Genomic DNA, 22,092 nt, shown 5'->3' on the forward strand with positions numbered 1-22,092 from the left:
TTTTGAATTTATATGCCGCCCTATACCTGGAGGTATCATGCTAATGCTTGATTCATGCAAAACTTAAGAGATTTACACCCACGCCCACATGGGATTGTCTAATAATAACATTAAAATTAATGTTTTGATTAGAGACAATCCTGCAGCAATTCCTGATGTTCCCAGGAAGCCCATAATGAAGGGGCCTTTCCCAGCAGCTGCTCTTTAAAGCCCAGAGCCGAGCCATCACAATAAATAGGTTCATCCTCCACAATGAATTTGTCTAACTGCCCTTTAAAGCTGACTGCCTTGGCTGCCATCATGTTGCGGTGGCAGCTGATTTAAGAGGCTTCTGATGTTAAACCTATCCCTTTCTCCTCTCTGGTACACAGTGGGTGGCACCCTGCTTTAAGTGCACAGCCCCAGCCCCACCCACACAACCTGAAACTGCCCCATTCTTCTATCAGAGTTCCTTACTTCCTGCTTATTTTATCTGGCCTCTTAAAAGTGTTTCCCACTTTTTCAGCATAGTTTCAGAACAAATGAGAGTGGCATCACTTTAGTCGCATTAAGAAATAATTTGTGTGGTTTTTAAAAAATCATTTTTTCCAGGCTGTGTGTTTATTTTTTACACCCCCATACATATATACATACATACATACATACATACATACATACATGTGTGTGTGTGTGTGTGTAGACATACACCCCAACCCATCCACACACACACAACAAAATCCTCTGTATGCCTACTTGAGAGTAACCTCATCCAGTGCTTTTTTTTCTTTGACTCAAGAAAATCACCATTTTATAGTTCAAATCGGTCGGGAAAATTAAATACAGTAAATGGACAAAGGTACAAAGATTCACAAAATGTTTAGGAGTATGCGTACCCTTGCGTCCCCTGCAGAAAAAAGCACTGACCTCATCACACCCAGTGAAGCTTATTTTTTAGTAGACATGCATAAGATTGGGAACTCTGACCTAGTGAAAAGTGAAGCAGGCCAGTTTTTATTCTGGATTCATTAACTCGAGACCCTTTTATCATTGGTTGGTTCCACCCTCCAAGAGAAAGAATTATGGCCCACCCCTGCTCTAGAACCTTTGCAGCACCTCAGCGATTCTTCAGGCAAACTTTAAAGTCTCGCTCCTTTTTAGAATAAGACACTGAAAGAGCTTGATGATACCCCAAGGAAGGTCATATCATTTGAGCTCTGCTTCAGTAAGTTCAAAAAGCTGCATGTCATTGGTCCACATACCTAAGGAATGTCTATAGGGGTAGGAAACTCCCATCATCCCCTGCCACTGAAACAAACATTTCATTTTCTAGGGCAGTGGTTTTCAACTAGGGTGCCTTGAATGATGGTCAGGGTTGCCAAGGACTCCCAAGGAGAGGAGGTTGAGGGAACACTCCACAAGGGAGGGTGTTTGAAAAAGGGTGAGAGGCTGCCACTTCTGCAGGCAAGAGGTGACATAACTTGGCTCCTGAGCCCCACAGGGGTGTCGCAGAAAGAATGTAGTTGCTTAAGGGAGTTGTGGACTGAAAAAGGTTGAAAACCTCTGTTCTAGGGGTGGATTATGCCCTGTAGATCAGATCAAATCTCCCACCCTCTTGCTTGTTGAAGGCTGCTTTCTCACAGTCGCCTACCTAAGTGCCCATCTGGACCCCAGCTGCATCCAAGGCTTCAGCTCCGCCTCTCTTCCCACCTCCCACCCTTCATGGTACAAACAATAAGGAACGCAGAAAACTTCCATGCACCAAGCCAAGCCTTTGGGCCCACCCAGCTCAGTATCATGTAACCCAATGGGGAGTGATTTTGAGCAGGAGTCTCTCCACTCCTATTTGCAGGTGCCATGGACTGAAGTCGACCTGCTGCCAGGCTGCTCCTGAATGGAAAACAAGTCAGTTAGCTATAAACGTTCTGCCCAACAGAAGCTGTATCCTCTGGGGAAACTGTGCAGTAAACAGCAGGAAAACAGCCAAGCAATTAAACATGACAATGTTATTGGGAACGTCTGGGTTTTATATGTATACATACATACATACATACATACATACATACATACAGTAAATACATATATATACACACACACAAAACAGCTAATAATTTTTACATGACTCCTGGGCAGGGAACGTCATTCAGTTCAGTCACAGCTATTTTTAAGCTGTTGCAAAACATCCTGCCCAAAGACAGCTTTCAACCCATCCACCAGCTATGTTGGCATGCCTGCCTCAGAGCCCATGTGCTTCTATGGCTGGTTTCATTTCATTGTCTTCTGCCCCTGAGTTTTTTGTATTGTCATCCCTGATCTGCTCTATGTTTGGCGACAGAGAATTTGCCAGGGGCAAAGCGAAAACGATAATCCACTTGTGGACAGGCACTCCAGCTTGATGCCTGAACCCCAGACAGGCACGCCTGGGTAGGTACAGGGAGCGAATTGGGGGGGGGGACATTCTACAGGGAAATGGCTCTTCACATTACCTGCACTCCAAGAAGGGCAATTGGCTCAAACTTCCTTGCCTGAAATCCAGAGGTGCTACAGAGGTGGTGGAAGTTTCTACTTTCTGGGCCATGCCAGAGGAGGCACAGCTGGCAGGGACATTTTGCAGTGTAGCAGAAGCCTGTATGCAGGCCAAACATGCTTAGCTGCTGCCCAGGACACCAGAGGCCCCTCCTTTTGGGGAGGAGGTGAAAACAACAAGAAACAGATGTGCGCAACACATCATATGGAGACTTCCAGCGAGGCAAAATGGCGGGCGCCACGGCAGCGGGCAGCTTCTGAAGCCAGCCAGAGCCAACTGCGCTACCAGGCTGGCTCTGAGCTGCTGAGACTGCCGCTGCTGCTGCTGCCAAGTTTCCCAGGGACATTAGATGAAATCCAGGGAAATTCTGGGGATGGAATTTGTCCAGGGCAAATTTGCAAATCTGGGGACTGTCCCCGGGAAACGGGGACATCTAGTAACACTGTCTTAGAACACAGAAAGTCACCACATATTAAAAACATGGATTGGCTGCTACCAAAGATCCACCCAGTTGTTCCTAAAAGCCTTCCAGTGGTTCAGTTGCGGGGGGCACACCATAGGACCCAGCCTCCCTCCAAAGCAAAGTGCCCATGCTGCACATAGGAGCGACACCAGCCAGAAATCCAGGCCTCCCTTTTGCGATGGCTGGCTTCCGGCCTCGTTGGCAGCAGGCTAACAAGGCCTGCTGAGGGGACCAGATTGCCTCCTCCCACACCGTCAGTGGGGCTAAGGAGCTATAGTGTGGCCCTCCTCCAAAATCAGGAGAACCACACCACCCACCTCAGCTGCGGGGAAGAAGAAGCAGAAAGCAAAGAGGCTTGCGTGACATTCCCTTGCCTCAGCTGGAACCTCAACTGCTGCTCAGTTGTCACTCAGATGGTCAAATTCCTCCCAATCTAACATGCTCATGACCTCTGAAGAAATGTCTGGGTGGTTCTGGAGCCTGTTTTGATGCCGTTCAGGGGTCCACCTCTCTGCATTCATGATAATGGCCCTGGGCAGGGTGAGGACGCAGGCGGCCATCCCAGAGATGTTGTCCTCTAACCGAGGGCCTCTCTCCCAGCAGTCTCTGTCAGCATCATAAACGTGGACGTAATGCATGCGAATCCCCCGGTTGTGGGATCTGCCCCCTAAAACGTAGATCATGTGATCCAGGACGGCAATGCCGGGTTCGCCGTGCCCTGCAGGCAAAGGGCACACAGTGGTCCACTGAGCAGTGCTGGGGGAATAGCAGGCCACCTGGGAGGGAGGCAAAAGCAACAGGAGATCTCTGGTCATGATGGAGAACAAGTCCCCCTACCAGGGAGTCCTAGCAAGGGCTTGCGGCTCCTCTCCCCCTGCAGCTGCCCCACAGAAGTTGGAGGAGAGGCTACCAAACCGCCTGGCGTTTTAAGTTAATAGGCAGGCAGACAGAACAAAACCAGCCCTGGGTGTTCATGGCTTGTTGCCAGCTGAGTCATACTCAGAGGAGGCCCACTGAATCCAGTCTCTAGATTGCCGTGGACCTACTCTGCATTGGATACAGCCCCTGGGCAGAGCGCAGCTGCCTCCTCACCTGGTGAACGTCCCGCCTGTAGCCAGAGTCGTTGTTACTCCCTCCAATCACGTACAGCCTGCCCAGCAGCGCTGCCATCCCATGCCAGGCCCTCCGGACAGGGCCGTCGGCCAGGCTGTCCCAGCGATTGTCTACAGGGTCATAGCAATGGAGTTCCTTCAGGTAGTCCTCGCCTCGCCTCCCACAAGTGATGTACATCCGTCCGTCCAACTCAGCTCCAGCGTGTGCGTAAACCTGTGTCAACAGAAGAGAGGGAGGAGTCAGGTGCTGCCAGCAAAGCTTACCTACCCACCTCCACCCTCAGCAAATGAGGCCATGTGGAGATATTTAGCCGAAATTCCTAGGACTGGAATTGGAGGAAATTCTCAGAGCTTGACCTCCAAATGATGGATGGCTCGAGCCTGGCTTTCTGGTGCACATCACTCCTCTCCTCACCCCTCTCCCAATTTATACACCACCCTCTCCAAAGGAGCATGCTCTTTCTTACAATAATGCACTAGAACTGATCACTCTGGGATTTTCGACATCCTCCTTTGGTATCCCTGTGCCAAACTACCCCCATGACCCCACCTTTGGGCCAGTGGGTCAGGGCACTGTCTGCCTTGGATCAAACACCAAACAGAAACTTGGGCACTGCTCCCAGGAAGTCGCTTTGAGCACCTATCATAACCCTTTCCATTTGCCAGGTGATGCAGAAACCTTCATGACACATGGTCCACCACCTGCCCCAACACTTGTTGTTTAGTCATTTAGATGTGTCCGACTCTTTGTGACCCCATGGACCAGAGCACGGCAAGCACTCCTGTCTTCCACTGCCTCCTGCAGTTTGGGGTCAGAATCATGTTGGTAGCTTCGAGAACACTGTCCAACCATCTCGTCATCCCGTAAATTCTGCACTAAATTCTGCTGTCAAATTTCTGTGCTGTTAATAACCGCGTAGCCTTCCTTATTCTCCGTAATTCCCTGTCAACCCCAACTTTGCTCTGTACCTCGACTATCACTTATTTCCACATTTCTGCAACCCCAAGGGCCAGACGCTCAGGCGCTACTTCCCGCCTCCGCAAAATACAATGTTTAGGAAAGTGAATGCTGATCATAAGAACAGTTCAGTTGGATCAGGCCAATGGCCCATCCGGTCCAGCATCCCGTTCTCACTGTGGCCAACGAGATGCCCTAATGGGAAAGCCCACAAGCAGTACCCCCTGCACCCCCAGTTATGGCAGTAGCAAAATTTATGGAAAACACGCCGGCCCAAACCTCACTGGGTTCAGCTGGGTTCAGCTTAGCCGGCGCCCTGCTTCGGATCTCCCAGATGCCCGTGATGTTGGAAAAGCTCCTGCTTTCCCTGGCTACTTGCCCAACTCCTGCCTTCTCATCTCCTTACCTCCTTCCTGAGAGGGGCCACGTATTCCCAGGTGTTGGTTTTGGGGTCGTATCTTTCCACTTCCCGCAGTTCTTCGTGGTAATCCCGTCCTCCCACGGCGTAGATGTACTCTCCCACCACACAGACGCAGAGGTCCGCATGCTCTCGCTGGAGAGACTGGATCTGGAACCACCGGTTGTGGCGTGGGTCGTACCTTGCAAAGGAAGAGGATGGCCAATCTGTACTGCCAGGGATGGATGGTGCCCACGGGCTCTACCTGCTGTTCCTGCCACCCATTTATCTCCCCGCATCCCATTGCTTCCAAGTGCATCTGCCTGTCCTCCCACCAGCCACTCCCTCTATTGCTCTTGCCAGGCTTTTCAACGTGAGAACCACTAGTCTTTGCAGCACATATGTCGGACTATAGCCGCCCTAGCTCTGCTTTGTGAGAAAAGAGCACAGCACTAGGGCAGCTGCACTCACTGTGTGATCTTCTCAGTTTTAATTGAGAGATTAATCCCTTTGCCAGACTAATATTCACTCAAGGGGAACAATTTCCCCATCTCAACCCCGATATGAAAATATGATGGAACAACACTGTTCCAAAATGCATGTGTGTTTGTGTGCATTTTCTGACACGCTCCCCTCTCTCAATGCCTGTAGATAGTAAGTGGACAAAGTTCCATTTTTTGCCATTGTTATGGTACCAAAATAGTTCAGTCTTTGTTACATTTAATAGGCAGCAATACAATTTCAGGGGTTAGTATGTCCTGTGTGTGCAGATAGAATTATCCCTGCTTTACAGATACAAGGACTGTCAGAGAGAGAGAGAGGTTTAACCAATCCAGTCACTCCACAGCTGTCAAAAGCCCACTGGGCACTATCTTTGAGCTGCTTCATATCAGGCATCTCATGTTTCATGACCTCAATGCACTCTGAGTTGGAAAGAGGCAACCAGGAGCCTGAGGCAACAATAAATCACAGTACGGCTGAGGCATGAAGCACCTTGTTTACAGAGCTCAGAAAACATTGAGGGGGCATTCTTGGATAGCGTCAGAAGAGGAGATAAATAAAAACACCTCCCTTCACACCCAGCCGGGCGTGGTTTTATTCTTTGTCAATGCCCTATATGAGGGACTAGGAAGTTGCTTGGGTTGTTCCCCTTCTCTGAGGGTGCCAGCTTCCTGATTAACAGGGCAATCTGATGCATGTCTCACTGTGTTCAATGCCTAAGGGTGTTGAGGACTGAAACCTACCGGTAATGGGACAACCCCACTTGCCAGTAACTTAGAAAGGTAGTATCACAAATAGCTGCTCTTACCTCCAACACCTGTTTTCTGCTCGAAAACCATGGATGTTGTTATCTCCTCCAACCAAGTAGACAAAGTTGTTGAGGACTGCAATTCCCTGGTTAGACATCCTGGGGGACAAGGCTGCTGTGAAGTGCCTCCACTCTCCCAGCAGTGGGTTCAGATACCTGGCCTGGTCGCTGACGACAGTGGAAGGGGTGGAGTGGATCCCCCCAAAGCCCACCACACAGCAAAACTCGGACCTCAGCTGAGTGTGGGGGCTCTGCATCATGGGTTGCAGGCACTCGTTCTTGTGGTACATCAGAGCACTCGCCACTGTCTCCTTCAAAGGGCACGGGCTGAGCTTGTCGTGAAGCCTCTGCAGGACAGGAAAGTCCATCAAGGGGAAGCGGACCGTCTCCAGCAGCTTTGGGGGCTCCATCAAGGAGACCTGATCCGTTTCCACTTGCTCTGGAGTGTAATGGTAGAGCAGGGCCCCCTCGTAAACCTCATTCTCAGAGCTGACCTCCAAGGTGTTGCTGCTGAGGAGGGCGTAGGCCTTTTCCAGGGGGAACTGGCGGTACATTTCTGTCCTGGAGAGAGTGACAAAGTTTTTCAGAACATAGGAGTCCAGCTGCTCGCTCAGGTGGCTCAGGTGGAAAAGGTCAGCCAGCTTGTACACATCCAAGACGTTCTCCTCGTCCACCCAGGACATGAGGAAGTCACAGCAGAACTTGATAACCTCTGGGATCTGCAAAGGAGAAAGAAAAAGAGCCCCTCTGATACGGAGCTGCGAGGGACTCCAACCCTACCCTCCAATAGGATCGAAAGCCACCCACAGCATGCAGAATTTTGCATCATACATACCAAGTCCAAATCCCATGTTCATATTTTACTAATGAAGCACAGAAATCAGGTCAAGATCTACTGAACTGGCAAGCAGCACTGCGAGTGGAAACATTTTTTAATTCCAAGGTGATGGAGGCTGAGCCAGAATCATGGCACATCCATGTAGCAAAAGGAGAGCAAACCAGTCTTTAGATCAAAGACTTTATAGCAACAGGGTCAAGCAAACCCTCGTAGCTGGGAGCCTCTGTGGCACTGCTGGCTGCAAGAGCAGAAGTGGGAGAGCTGGGAGGCAGAGCTCACTCCATTGGCTCTGCTGCTCCTCCCCCTTCAATTGTTCCCTCGGGGCAGATATTCCATCATGCTGCCTCAGTAGGAGAGGTAGGAAACAGGGCTCATTTCATCAGATTTGCTGGAGGCCCACCTCCACCAGGCACATCCTACCCCTGAACTGTGCCAGCTAGTCAATATAGGAAGAACTGGTTATAAACTGGTGCCTGAGTTTTTGTTTTTATTCTCCTCTTCCCTCCCTGTCCTTTCCCCCTTGTGTTCTGTGTTTTTTAGGCTGTAAGCCTGAATGGTTTTGACTGTATGTAAAACACTCTGAGAGCCCTTTAATGATCCTACTTATTAATAAGTTCAAAGGGCTGGGCTGCCAATCCCCATCTGGGCAGTGGTGGTGCTTAACAGAGCAGCAGAGCCAGGACTGATCTGCACTCCTACTGCTCATACTAGCCAAGATGGAAGGTAAATGGCTGTGGTAGCTTAAAGCAGGTGCAGCAGCCAGACCCAGATTAGGCCCTGTGATGCTCCAGCGAGGGCAGTGGTACCAGTTCAGCCTTCCCCCATTCCTGGCGTGTGGGCCGCCAGCAGAGGCCCAAAGAGCTGGGTGGAAAGGCACCTCTGACCAATCCACCACCCACATAAAGGAACTTTGGACTGCGGCCTAAAGTGGCTGCCCATCAAGTGGGCACCTGGGCTTTGCCATGTTCCTTCCCCGACAAGCCTTTCAGAGCTGCCAACTCTCTCACCTGAAGCTGGCAGGCGGCAGTCAGTATTTCCTGCACATTGCTGAGGCCAAGCTCCAGTTCCGAAGTATATATGAAGTTCAGGATTTGACACATGGCGTTATAAGACACACCCTGAATGTGGACCTCTTCCTGTTCCATTTCTCTTAGTCCGCCAGCAAACATCCCCCTATTAAAGGAAAGAGCTGCTTTCAGTCATGCTTCCAGAAAGGAACCTGCACAGGGATTCCAGGTTGCGTATGGGGGCAATTACTGATCCCATTTCTATGCCGTACTCCTTCCTCCAAGGAACTTAAGCACCTTGTACAGAGATACTCCACTTAGACTTCATAGCAGCCACACAAGAAGCAGGTCAGGCTAAGAGGCTGGTTGGACCAACGTCAACGACTGCGGAACAGCCGTGACTCAGTGTTGGAGCATCTGTTCTGCATGCAGAAGGTCCCAGGTTCAGCCCCTAGCAGCATCTCCAGGCAGGGCTAGGGGAGATCCCCTGCTTGAAACCCTGTCCTCTGCCAGCCAGTGTAGCCATCAATAAGGTAGACAGATGAATGGTCTGGCTCATAGAAGGCAGCTTCCTATGTACTGAGGCTTGGGGCAAAGAGGACATGTGCCCCTCTGGAGGAGGCCCACTGGGTGCCTGTGTTGCTGTATGGACTGTGGGTCATCAGACCTGCTTGGTACATTTCAGCCTTATTCATCCCACTAGCTGGCTGGTTTAAAAGTGGACTGGTATAGGCACAGGTGTGTTAGGCAAGAGCTGTTGGGACAGGTGTGAATGCGTGGGACCTGCTCTTCTGTTCATGGAGGTTCAATTCAGCTGCATAAGGGAAATGTTTGTGGGTTCCATATCACCACCATTACTGAAGACCGATATATATGCGATATATATATATATCTTCCCCAACCACTGCCAATGAGGCAGGAGCCTATGGGAGTTGGGGTGCAACGATATGAGGAGAGATCCTAATTGGGGAATGAGGGCATCTTAGCTGAGATCCCTGCATTGCAGGGGGTTGGACTAGATGACCTTTGGGTTCATTCCAACTATAATTCTATGAGCAATGCCATGACTCAGTTGATGTGGGAGCAGTTTTCGGTCTTGCTCTATTGGCCATTCTTTCTACAGGTTATTGCCTAGCTTTCTACTCTGCACCACCCTAATGTTGACATTTATTTCATTTTATTTTATTTCTATTCTGCACCAATTTCCCATTAAACCTCATCATGCTTCTGAATACCAGTAGCTGGAAACCACAGGAGGGGAGACTGCTGCTGGGGCATTCATACCCTGTTTGTGGGCTTCCCTAGGGCATCTGGGTGGCTACTGTGAGGCACCGATGTTCAGCCTCCACAATGTGCTAAGATTTACTGAAGACTACCACAACAAATTTGTGCATAAATTTCAGAACCAAACATAAACATTTCCAGTTCATGCATAATACTGTTTCGGTTCTATTCCAGACAGACCTGAAGTAATCGCATGATGCCGCCAGGAGGATCCGATGAGCCTCAATCGGCTTCCCCTCCACACGCAGGATAACATCAAAGAGGATGCCGCTGTCCCGGAGAGCCACCAAGCCATTCAGTAAAGCCTGGGAGTGTTGCGCACTTCGGTAGGTGTTGCCAGAGCCCCCCTTGGCCCAGGGCTCTGGGAACGTCCTGGCTGGCTTTGCCAGCTCCTGATCTTCTGCCATTCCAGGCCAGACTCCAGGGACGCAAGGAAAGCAGCTTGGGGGGTTTCCTGTAGAGCAATTTGCAGAGGAAAATGTTGGGTTTTCTGACTCGAAACCTTATTTATTAATCATCCCACCCCTCTGAGCCCACGGAAGAACTTCCAATACGTTATATATAGGGCAGCCCAGATCAAAAAAATAAAAATAAAAATGGCTTAGAGAGGGGCATGAGTGAAGATATCGCAGAGGGAAGGGGAGAGAGATAAAGGACTCTCCGAGGAACTGGACTCTGAGGTCAGGAGGGCAAGAGGGTGAAGAGGCCAAGTCTGATGCGGAAGCAAAACAAGGATCTTTCTGAGTAAGAAGGCGGCGGAGAAGCCACACCTCGGGCCCCTCCAGCCAGAACTCGGGGTCAACTTGTGCTCTGCACATGCTCAAGAGGCGCCCGCGGACTAAGGCGCAGAGCCATCTGAGGCCGCTGTCATCGCCCTCCTCCCCCGACCTGAGCGCACCTCCACCGCCTTCCGGTTTCAACTGCCGGAAACCATAGAGACGGGCGGCTCGGCCAGACCGTCAGTTCCCTCCCACATCCTCCGCCGCCGCCGCCCTCCCCCCCTCCCGCAGAGGACGACCCGCCTCTTAAGGGGCGTGGCGGGGCACGCGCAAATCAGCCTCGGGGCAAGGAAATGTCCTGCGCCCGGATGCCCTCCGCCTCTGAGCCGCCTACTTCCCAGAAGCCCCCGCTGCCCGCGAACTACCTATCCCGTCGTGCTCCGGGAGAGGCGCGCTTCGTCGAGCGACTTCCGGTGGCCGGAAGAAGCGTCGCTGCGCCCGCCGCTCACTCAAGTCAGTAGCTCCTCAGCTCGCTTGGCCCTCGGATCGGCGGCGGCGGGCGGCCTCGGCATGGAGGAGAACGACTGGCGCAGCGCCAACTTCAGGCAGAAGCTCGTCAGCCAGATGTGAGTCCGCGGAGGGAGGGGGAAAGGGAAGGGGAGGCTCGGGGCGGCCCAGAGAACCAACTTCGGCCGGCTCCTCTGCTCGCGCGCCTCACGGGCAGCCCCGGTATCAGTAGCGGCGGCAGCGGAAGCAGCAGCAGCAGGAAGCCTCTGGCCTGGTTTGGCCGGCGATACGGGCCGGGTGATGGAGCCGGTTCTGCCCGTTTCGAGGCCCTCCTGGAAGCTGTGAGTGGCGTGCAGGTGCCCCAAATCGGGTCCCGGGATGGCGTAACCCGCGACTGCCCCTCCTGTTGTTACGGGAGCGAGGGTACGGGGAGGGATGCTGAAACGAACCTCGCCGAGGTGGGGGTGGGGAGAGGAAACGACGGCGTCCCCCCACCCCCGCTCGCCCTCTTCGCCAATTTCTGGACGCAGTCTTCTTCGAAAAGGACCCTCTGGGGGGACAGGGATTTTGGCTCCATGGCCCTGTTTCACTTGGCTGAGTGGTGGCCCACCTGCAAGGGAAATTGCCTTGCCTACTATTGCCCATAGTTCGCCAGACTTTGGCCCCCATCACGTTCCGTCCTCCCTGAGGAAGGGGGCGTCGTGCAAGGTGGGCCAGGCGCCCTTCGCAGCCGCAGCAGGATATGCGTTGGGCAGGCATTCCAGGGGCCACACTGACCCACGGAGGAGAGAGTTGCCTGGAAGGGAGGAGATTCCGAGAGAGTGTGTGTATGTGGGTTCTGATGCCTTGGCAGGTAGAGGCTTTGCTCAGGGATCAGCTCCCGGTGGGATCTTTTCCCTTGGAAAGCCTGCTGATTTAGACATAGTTGGGTTTTCCCCCTGGTTTGGTTCCTGCAGTGGGTCGCTGTGCTTTGCCCTTCTCGACAAAAGAGGGGAGGGAGAACAGAAATCCCAAGATGGCAACCACATCTCCAGTACCCTCCATAAAGCAGATGGTCACTAGACCAATCAGGGTGTGTGCGTCCTGACATCTAAGGGACAGCCCCACACCCCAAAAGATGGGTGGGTCAATGAGCCCAGTGCCTGTGGGTGCTAATCTGGCTCTTTCTTCTGTCTGATGGCAATCCATATTAGGAATCTCACTTGCTAGTTCACTGGGTAGGCAAATCCTACTGCAAGGTTTGTCATCTGCGCTTCTCCCAAATAGCTGCTTCAAAGTCTCTGGTAGCGGCAGAAGCTGGCCTGCTTGCTTGCCAATCTGGAGAACCTGAGGGAAGGACAGAGATCACAGCAGGAGCACAGAGTCCCTGAGCCTGGAGGTGCTGAAAGTGTTTGGGTTGCCACATGAGGGCTCTGCAAGTGCTCTGCTTCAGTCACCCTGCTATCATGCGGGAAGGGGAGGCTGCTGTGATTGATTATCCTCTCCCCTTCTCCCCAGAAATGGCGGTGGCACTCTGAGCAGGGACATCTACTTCTGCTCCTTGCATCCAGGCTGGGGGCCTGCAAGGCAAAAGCATCCAGGCGTTTTCCTGGCCTTTGTGAAGAGAGAACTTGCCTACATGTTGGAGGGAGTGTTTTCCATGTGTGGGAGCAGCACACCCCACTTTTTTGGGGGGAAGAGTGTAAGAACAAAACAGAAAGCCCCATTATTCACAAATTGCAAAGGGGCTAGAGAAAGATGTGCATCAGTTCTTAGGTATTGTGGCATGGTTGCCCCCTTCCTCTTACCTGCTTGTCTGGGGTGGTCTGCCCTACTGGCCCCATTCTGGCCTGGGGTAGGGGATTGGATGTTTGTGTCTGGAGATGAGGTGCATGTGAAGCTCTTAGAAGAGGCATGCTATAAAGGTAAAGGGAAGCGGGTGGCGCTGTGGTCTAAACCACTGAGCCTCTTGGGCTGCTTGTTCAGAAAGTCGGTGGTTCGAATCCACATGATGGGGTGAGCTCCTGTTGCTCTGTCCCGGCTTCTGCCAACCTAACAGTATGAAAGCATACTAGTGCAAGTAGATAAATAGGTACCGCTGCAGCAGGAAGGTAAACGGTGTTTCCCTGCACTCTGGCACTCGCCACTGAGTCCCATTGCGCCAGAAGCGGTTTAGTCATGCTGGCCACATGACGCGAAAAGCTGTTTGTGGACAAACTCTGGCTCCCACGGCCTAAAAACAAGATGAGCGCCGCAACCCCATGAGTGTTTCTCTTCTATAGTTTTCATCAGCAGATATCTCCTGTGTGAGCTCTGAGTATATGGAACCTGAGGACAGAGGGGAAGCTCTGTGTCCTGACTCCTGCACTTTCATCAGATTGGCATTAACACACTGGTGTGCTCTGATGGGGTACCAGTTTGCACCATATCCAACACCCTGTGATGTAGACAGGGTGGAAGTCATCTTGAGAAGGCTATTTTATCATTAATTTTTTATGTCAATAGAAGAAATATTGTTCAGTCTGGGACTAGTTGTGTCGGGTGCCTTTTGTTCCAGTTTTGCATGAGATTGAGAGTTCCTGTTAAACACATACTGTAGTGATAAGGTGGTTTTAGCAAGAAGTATATTTTTAAGCCAGTGAAGCCAAACATCCAAGTACAGTATTAGAAAGGGAAAATGAAAGCAACAGTCAAACAGACTTAACAAAACCAAAAAAGTCAGTATATCTTAGCTGGTCATATGTTCCCTTTCCGGACAAAGTCTTGGCTGGAGAGCAAGTGCAAAGCTTCATGCAGAAGAGATGTTCTGGACTGGAGTATCATTGGGCTCCATATTAGGTGATTCCAGGGAGACAGGCTGAGAGGGAACACTTGCCTTTCGTGCTTTTTAGAGCAGAGTTTTCCCAACTGTGTGCTGCGCTGCAACACGTTAGTGTGTTGTCTGAGGTATGTAGGTGTGTCACGCATATGCTCCCCATGCTCCTCCCGGGGCTGAAAAGGATTTAACCTCTGGTTTGCTAGTAAAATTGAATTGTGTGTCATGAAATGATGTGTCACCAACATGAAAAGTTTGGGAAGCTCTGCTTTAGAGAGATGCATTATACCTTTTGCTCTTGGTTTAACTCATTGTACAAAAGCACAAGAATGAAAATTATTTCCAATGTTAAATGTCTTTAGAACCTCGAAAAGAAGTGATATATACAGTGGTACCTTGGTTTACAACCATAATCCGTTCCAGAGATCCGGTTGTAAACCAAAACAGGTTGTAACCCAAGGCGCACTTTCACCAATGGGGCCTCAAAAAATGGGTTGTAATCCAAAAAAAGAGGTTGTAATCCAAAAAAAGGGACACACTCTTCAGGATTTGAAGTGGTTGTCATCCAAAACGGTTGCAAACCAAAGTACCACTGTATATGGAAAAATTTCCATTCAGCCTTCTTGCAAATATTGATGTGAAAATCTTCTCATTATATAAGAGTGGGTGGGGACGGCTGACCTGTGGACCACCAAATGTTGCTTGGTCAATGGTCAAGAACGATGGGAGTTGTAATCCATAAATCCCCATTGCCCCGTGTCTCTAGCATTTCATTTGTCACCTTTCCTAAAGAATCAGATAAAACAGATGTAGATGTCTTTAATAATTAGTTGATAAAACTTTTCTTTTCTTAATAGAGCGCATCATATATTCTACATTAATTATATCCTCTCTATGCATATTTCACCTTATTGTATATTTCATTTGAGCTTGTTTTCCTTAGGTTGCTTTTCAAGTAAACTTGATTTAGTATTGGATTATTATTGGATTTTCTTTATGCAAAGAATAAGGGTGTCGCTCTTCTCCTGATCAAGGCTTTGCTTTCATTCAAAGCCATCGCCTTAAAGCTTGCTGGCTGAGACCTTGTGTCTCACAAGAGAGGATTACCCTCACACATTTTCCCCCAATCGGTCTTCTCTAACCCTCTGCCCAGTTAGCCCACAAAAGAGAGGTAACTTCAGAATGTTTATTGTGGCGTAAAAGACAGGTTGCGGGTGTTCTGGAAAGGGGAGCCCTAGCTTCTTGTCTCTCTCCAGCCCACAACTGCTCTGTCGGCTGCTCTCGCCTTCCCCAGGTTCCATCCTGTCTGATATTCCTGTGGCATGGCTGGGCCCAAACATAGGGGAGGGGTTCATGATGTTGGGGTGGGGCTCGGGCCTCTCTCTTGCTGTGAGTAGGGGCTGCAGGTGAGGATAGAGCCTCTTGCTTTCGGCTCATCAAAACAGTGGTGCCACGGCTGTTGTGACAGCATAGGTGTCAAGGCTATTCTGGCACTGCTTTCGTTTCCCGGAACTTTTACGTGATATTTCACTGCCTTTTGTCGCACAGGTATTTAAAGGTTGGCTTTTGGGGGTGCCTCCAATGTTGTGTGGGGAGGGGCATCCTGGATTTCCTCTCCTCTCCCTTGGTGCCTGCAAAATCTGGTACAGAGGGTCCCCCAAGACATTTGCTTGTAGGAATGGAACCATGTCACTGGAAACAACCCCCAGTTGTTGTGTTTTATGTAAACTGCTTGGGGATTCTGGATATTAAGCGGCATATAAATATCATCAATAAATAAAAATTAATAAAATATTTAATTCCTGATACCTACAAGGTGGCTCTGTGGGTTAAACCACTGAGCCTATGGCTTGCTGATCAGAAGGTCAGCGGTTTGAATCCCTGTGGCGGGGTGAGCTCCCGTTGATCGGTCCCAGCTCCTGCCAACCTAGCAGTTCGAAAGCACATCAAAATGCAAGTAGATAAATAGGAACCGCTACAGCGGGAAGGTAAACGGCGTTTCCGTGTGCTGCTCTGGTTCGCCAGAAGTGGTTTTGTCATGCTGGCCACATGGCCGGCTCCCTCGGCCAATAATGTGAGATGAGCGCGCAACCCCAGAGTCGGTCATGACTGGACCTAATGGTCAGGGGTCCCTTTACCTTTACCTACAAGAAGAGGAGGAAGAGGGAGGTGAGAAAGCTAAAGTCCTGTTGGGGCAGGAGTGGAAGTGTGTTTGTGGGTTGCTTGTGTGTCAGCGAGTGTTGTGGGGTGGATGCACTTGTATGATTTCTTCTGAAGTGGGGCTGGGGCTTCCGCCTTTCAAAAGAAAGTGAACTTCATCCCGCAGAAGGGCTGAGCAGAAATAGCCTGTGGGGTGGGCCCTGTTTCCAAGGTGCCACCTTTCCGTGCAGTTGTGATTCTGGTGCTTCAGCTGTTTTCTTTCTTTTCCCCATCAGTGAAGATGCCATGAGGAAGGCTGGAGTGGCTCACAATAAGAGCAGCAAAGACATGGAGAACCACGTTTTCATGAAGGCCAAATCACGGGTAAGGAGAAGGAGCCAAGGGTGAAAGTGAAGGGCGGGCAGGAGAGAGAGACGGTCCAGGCTCTAGCGATTTTGGGGTCGAAGCTCCAGTTGCCCTCTTCCGAGGAGTCAGACCCTTGGTCCATCTAGCTCAGGACTGACAACACTGGCCGGCAGCAACTGCTCTCTGGGGTTTCAGGCAAGCTCTCTTTCCCAGCCCTTCCTGGAGATGCTTCCAATGATTGGCACCTGCTGCATGCAACCCCCTGAGCTCCTGCCCTTCCCACTATAGAGGGAAAGTGGGAAACCCCTGAATCTGGCTGGGCAGGTGACTCTCAGAGCAGCTAGTTTCACTTCCCTGGTGGGCATCCTGTCTTCTGCCAGTTGCCTGTCTAAGAACAGTCGTGGCTTCCTTGGTTAGTCCCTCCCTTCCTCATAAGCTTTGCAGCTCTGCCCAGGTGGAATACACCATGTCCCCTTCCAGTCCCAAATCTTTCCCACTGGGGCAAACATAGAAACTGCCTTGGTCCACCTGACTCAGTATCATCTACACTGACTGGCAGTGGCTGTGTAGGTTTTCAGGCAGGGTTCCTTCCCAGCCCTACCTGTGACCTTCTCCATGCATAGGAGATGCTCTACGAGGGAGCTCCAGCCATTTCCCATTCTATCTCCTGCCTCTCCTGGAGGGCAGAGTGTTCCCTGTAAAACACAGCTGGCTGGTGGGGGAGAGACATCTTTTTTCACTGTGGCTGGTTCTGGAGTCAGTGCAGTTTCCCTTCTGTGTTTCACCAGTGAGATAGTGGGAAGTGAGGTACAGTCGTACCGGGTTTGCGGCATTCGGGAGCCAAAATGTTTGAGAACTAAGCTGCTCTTCTAGAGAGAGACCAGGAGGAGGAGGAGGAGGAGGAGGAGGAGGAGGAGGAGGAGGAGGAAATGAGTCAGATGCACCCTGCCCTCCAACTCTCCCTCCCTGGCTTCTAAAATGCACTTTCATTTCTCTTAACTTTTAGGAGGAGTATCTTTCCCTTGTGGCAAGACTCATCATCCACTTTCGGGATATCCGTGAGTATTCTCATGCCTGTTTGTGGACAGCGCTTGTTGGCCATTTGAAACTTTGAGATGAGGGGGGACCGTCGGGGCAGGGAAATCATCCTGTTCAGGGCAGAGCCTATTAGCTCTGGCAAAATAATTTTGCCGCTTCAGCTGTTGACTCAAGACCCTGCCTTGAAGAAACACAGGGGCTGTTTCCGCTATAACCTTTGGGTTTCTGGTGGAGAAACGATCCTGAATGACACCTTGGGGGCGGGGGAGTTCCTTTTCCCAAGGTTGCTGGTTTTTAAAAAAATTAATCAGGTTTATTCTTATCAAATAAAATGCTACCAGTTCTAAAACTACATAGGATGAGGGGATGAAAAGGGTTTATTGTAAACTGCTTGGTGATTTTACTACATTCAAGCAGTATATAAGTTTAAATAATAAAGAACTCAAAAAGCTGGGGGGAAATGAGGGAATAATGTTAGTCATGCACAGAGGAGATTCATTGAAACTAAGGGACTGGATTAACTGGTGCATTTATTCAAGTGTGTCAGCTCTGAGTAGGATTTTAGTTAATACAACCCATATAAGATCAAACACTTAAAATGTTTACAGTGGTACCTTGGTTTAAGAACAGTCCGGTTTAAGAATGATTCAGTTTGCAAACTCCGCAAAAGCGGAAATAGTGTCCCGGTTTGAGAACTTTACCTCAGTCTAAGAATGGAATCCGAATGGTGGAAGGGCACCGGCGGCAGGACGCCTCATTAGGGAAAGCGCACCTCGGTTTAAGAACGGACTTTCGGAACGGATCAAGTTCGTAAACCAAGGTTCCACTGTATTTGTAAAACAACAACAACAACAAAAAACTATCCCCAAATCCTCCCTCTGCTTTATTTACCCACTTGTCTGGTGTGTAACTATTTTGTTTGAGTCTCTCCCCCACTGCACCCCACCCCAATCCGCTGTTTATTCCAATTAGACTAATATTTTTCTTGCCTAAATGTCCCTGCACAATTTTTCAGTTGTTGCTGTTTTCTTTCCTAGACAACAAGAAGTCCCAGGCCTCCGTCAGTGGTAAGAATGGCTCCTTCATCACCTTCCACCTTCCTATATATATATATATATATATATATATGTCTTAGCGACTTCCTTGAGAACTCTTTCCGAGGACTTTGACTCCTGTTCTGTGGGTGTGTATGGGTGTGTCAAGGGCATGTCTCCTCGTTGTGCTGGATTTCCTTCCAGAACTCAGTCGCAAGCAAATGTGACACACAGACAGGCCCAGGTTCTATTCTATCTGATCAATGCAGTGACAGGAAAGGTAAAAAAAAAAAAATGTTCAAAAGCACTCCCCCACCTCAAAAAAAACAAAACCCCAGAGTCCTTTCTGTTGGGGATAATTCAGACTGAAATTCCCAGGTGTCAGAGAATGTTATTTATGTATGCCACTACTGCGGCCCATGTTTTGTTAGCCTCCAAGTGGAAAACGAGCGAGGCCCTGGGCCTGCTAACCAAAGAAGAATTGACAACTTAAATTGACAGAATTGTCAGTACGCCCTGTTCAGCCCGCGTCTTAAGCGCGTGCATGGGCTAGGCGACTGGAGCACCTTCACCGACCTTCCGATCACAGGAACGAAGACACAGCATTCCCGGAAAAAAGGTCCCTGGTGCAATGGACTCACACCTGCTCGTTGTGAGCACCTCAAACTCAGCAGAGTAACAGAAGCGAAGCTGTGGAGGTTTTGAAGAGCAGTTCCCATGCAGCCATCTTACCTCTACATGGATAAGAGCAAAAAGGAGTACTTTAAACTGTAAAACAGAAAATTTTATTTTAAAAATATATGTATATAAAAAAGAAAAGGTTAAAAAAGAGAGAAGCTGAAACCAGCGAGTAAGCCTGAAAGTTTTTCAAGGCTTTCTGCAAAAAAATGTTGACCCTTCCCCCTCTGCCCAGCTTGCTGGATGGGGCTGACGTCATTGTGTGGCTGCTGGGACTAGTGGTGGGGTGAACAGCTGAGCCCAGGGGCTAGCTCCTTTCAGCGCATTGCTGTCTGTCTCTATGGGGCTTTCTCAGGGATCCTTCTTCTCTCCACAGATCCCATGAACGCCTTGCAGACCCTGACGGGCGGGCCACCTGCAGGAGCAGCGGGCATGGGCATGGCATCTCGCCCCCAGGGAGGGATGGGTGTGCTCGGGCCCCCCATGGGGCAGCAGATGAGCCTTCCGGGGCAGCAGGCGGCACCAGGGGCAGCTGGGATGGCCCCCCATGGCATTCCAGGCATCTCAGCAGCTTCCCAGCCAAGTAAGTGTTTGGAGCAGGCATAGGCAAACTCAGCCCTCCAGGTATTTTGGGACTACAATTCCCATCATCCCTGACCACTGGTCCTGTTAGCTAGGGATCATGGTAGTTGTAGTCCCAAAACATCTGGAGGGCCAAGTTTGCCTATGCCTGGTTTGGAGCCTCGGCTCTTCCCTGGGTGCCAAGCGGTTTGGCCCTGGGACTGTGACCCTCCCCAAAGATCAAAAGGGAAGCCGACAGGTTCAGGCCAAGTGGGGGGATTTTCCTGCCTCTGAGCATGCTGAGGGAATTCCCTTGGGAGGAACCCCTTCAGCCACTGTTGGATAAAAGTAGGAGCAGATGGTAGATAGTTAGCCATGTACAAAGATGCTTTGTTCCCAGGACAGGCTGATTTTCCCCATCTAGCCCTGTCTCATCTTCTTTCTCCGAGTGGCATGTGACGAGTTAAGGAAGCGTCTGTTCACTTCACCTGCTTCCCTTATCCCCTTCTGAGCTGGAGAGGCAGGCAAAAGCGGGCAGAGCCAGTGCCGTTTCACAGCTATCCTTTCATGCTGCTGGGTTACAGAGCCTGGCGTAGAGACTAGCAGGTCTTAGCTGCAGCAGAGGAACCATCCATCAGAGACACCCCCACACCTGTCTCTTTGTCTATTTAGCCTAGGGGTGGGGAACCCTTTTGGCTCCACAGCCAAGATCCTTATCAAAGTCGTTGTGACAGGCCTGAAGCATCCTCTCCTCCTTTAAGCAGACAGGTGATGGCAGTTGGGCACCACCACAGCCCGCTTAAAGGTGAATGGGAAAGGTTTTAACCCTGCCACCTAGGCTGCACAGTCCAGCGCAGGATTCAGCCCTGTCCTCCTACCCATTAGCTGATGGGCATGGCTTGCAGTAAAAGATTGGCCTGCAGGCCAGAGGTTCCCCACCCATGCTCTTGTCCTTCCTGGCTGCTCTGCCTGGCAACTCCTGTACGGGCAGATTAGGCTCGTACCCTCCATGAATGTGGAGCCACAGGGATCCATCCTTGCCAGTTAACTGCAGAAGTCACTGTTGGCTGAGCAAAGGTCTTCACCTTAATCTGCTAAACAGGCTCAGGCCCATTTTCTTCATTTGTGTGCATTGAGTGTGGGTGGCTTTCTTCTCATCCTGTATTCTGCTTTCCAGATTGCAGTTACTGCAAAATCTAAATCTTAACGTTGCAAATCTGAAGTCGGGCTGTGCCTGATGGTTGGATTTGGACTCTCATAGGTGACCTTGCCCAGAAAGAGCCCCAGCTGCTGACTGCCCACTCTCTAAGGGGCCCTGCCAGCCTCCTGCCGTACACCCATGGCTCCTCCCTTCCCCTTCCTTTGCCCCACAGCCCAGCTCCAGCTGCAACAGATGGCCCAGCAGCAGCAGCAACAGCAGCAACAGTTCCAGCAGCAGCAGGCACAGGCTCAGGCACAGCAGCAACAGCAGGCAGCGCTGCAGCAGCAGCAGTTCCAGGCCCAGCAGACAGCCATCCAGCAGCAATTCCAGGCGGTGCAGCAGCAGCAGCAGGCAGCAGCTGTAGCACAGCAGCAGCAACAGCAACAGCAGCAGATGCAGGCAGCCCAGCAGCAGCACATGCTGAAACTGCACCAGCAGAACCAGCAGCAGGTAAAGAGAGATAGAGGTGGCCTGTGGCTTCCAAAGGCTGGGTGCTTTAGAGCTGCAGCGCCTTTCTGTGGGGCACCTGGTGGCCTGCAGCAGGTACCCTTCTCCAGTGATGCAGGGCAGATATGTACAGCAAAGCTTGGGCAGCCATTCATTGCTATGAGGAGCTGAACGTGTAGGGAGCAGGCCTCATTAACACATGCCACTTCACAGGTGAACCTAGAGAGGAGTTTAACTGAGACTGAGGAAGAGGAGGGCATGGGTGGGAATGGAATGGACCCCTCCTTTGAAGAGAGATACATTGACCACTATCTGTCCATGAACGTGGCTGGGTATTGTAGACTGGGATTGGGAGGAAGGATCTTCTGCCTGCCACACACACACAAAGGGCCAAATTACCCGGGGGGGTATATGTCCGAAAATATGCCCAAACCCCACCCACCTTCCACATGGCATCTTCCCTCCCTCGGCTTCCTTGCTGCATGCTGAGAAAGGGACCTTTTCTGTTTGCTGTGTGCAGCAAGGAAACTCCACCAGCCAAGAACACTTCCTGCTTCCTGTGCAGCGGGTTTGCTTCATTTTCTTTGGGGAGGCCTAGAAAATGGAAGGCTCCACATTCATGTTGTAGACCAAAGGGTCTGAATGAATTGAGGTTGCTTGGCCGTGATTGTTGTCAAGTGTGTGTGTGAGGAGCAAAGGTGAAGGCAGAGAGAGATGCACATCCATTCTCGTCAGCT

General features: G+C 50.7%; 2 protein-coding genes across 6 annotated transcripts in view; one reads left to right on the forward strand and one right to left on the reverse strand.

Moving 5' to 3' along the window:
- Positions 1-1,209: 1,209 nt before the first annotated feature.
- On the reverse strand, positions 1,210-10,786 carry KLHL22 (kelch like family member 22). Of its 3 annotated transcripts, none has more exons than XM_035099272.2 (7): positions 10,770-10,786; positions 10,052-10,325; positions 8,588-8,753; positions 6,743-7,461; positions 5,443-5,635; positions 4,059-4,292; positions 1,211-3,742 (listed from the first exon to the last, which is right to left on the reverse strand). In XM_035099272.2, exons 2-7 carry the CDS (start codon positions 10,276-10,278, stop codon positions 3,365-3,367), a joined length of 1,917 nt encoding a protein of 638 aa, XP_034955163.1. In that variant the 5' UTR covers positions 10,279-10,325; positions 10,770-10,786; the 3' UTR covers positions 1,211-3,364. The 3 variants fall into 3 exon arrangements, with proteins under 3 accessions (XP_034955164.1, XP_034955163.1, XP_034955162.1); XM_035099271.2 differs by lacking the exon at positions 10,770-10,786 and adding an exon at positions 10,642-10,763; XM_035099273.2 differs by lacking the exons at positions 8,588-8,753; positions 10,770-10,786 and having other exon boundaries at positions 1,210-3,742; positions 10,052-10,211.
- Positions 10,787-11,057: 271 nt separating this feature from the next.
- MED15 (mediator complex subunit 15) overlaps positions 11,058-22,092 on the forward strand; it is a 28,123-nt gene continuing 17,088 nt past the window's right edge. For 2 of the 3 annotated variants that reach the window (XM_060269714.1, XM_060269715.1), the window contains exons 1-7: positions 11,058-11,216; positions 12,595-12,852; positions 16,327-16,414; positions 17,403-17,454; positions 18,472-18,501; positions 19,523-19,729; positions 21,081-21,358. In XM_060269714.1, coding sequence (XP_060125697.1) covers positions 11,161-11,216; positions 12,595-12,852; positions 16,327-16,414; positions 17,403-17,454; positions 18,472-18,501; positions 19,523-19,729; positions 21,081-21,358 — 969 coding nt within the window. In that variant the 5' untranslated portion in view covers positions 11,058-11,160. The remainder of the gene's footprint in view (positions 11,217-12,594; positions 12,853-16,326; positions 16,415-17,402; positions 17,455-18,471; positions 18,502-19,522; positions 19,730-21,080; positions 21,359-22,092) is intronic. The other variant, XM_060269716.1, reaches the window with a different exon arrangement.

Source organism: Zootoca vivipara, chromosome 17 (genome assembly GCF_963506605.1).
Source record: "Zootoca vivipara chromosome 17, rZooViv1.1, whole genome shotgun sequence".
NCBI classification, from domain to species: Eukaryota; Metazoa; Chordata; class Lepidosauria; order Squamata; family Lacertidae; genus Zootoca; species Zootoca vivipara.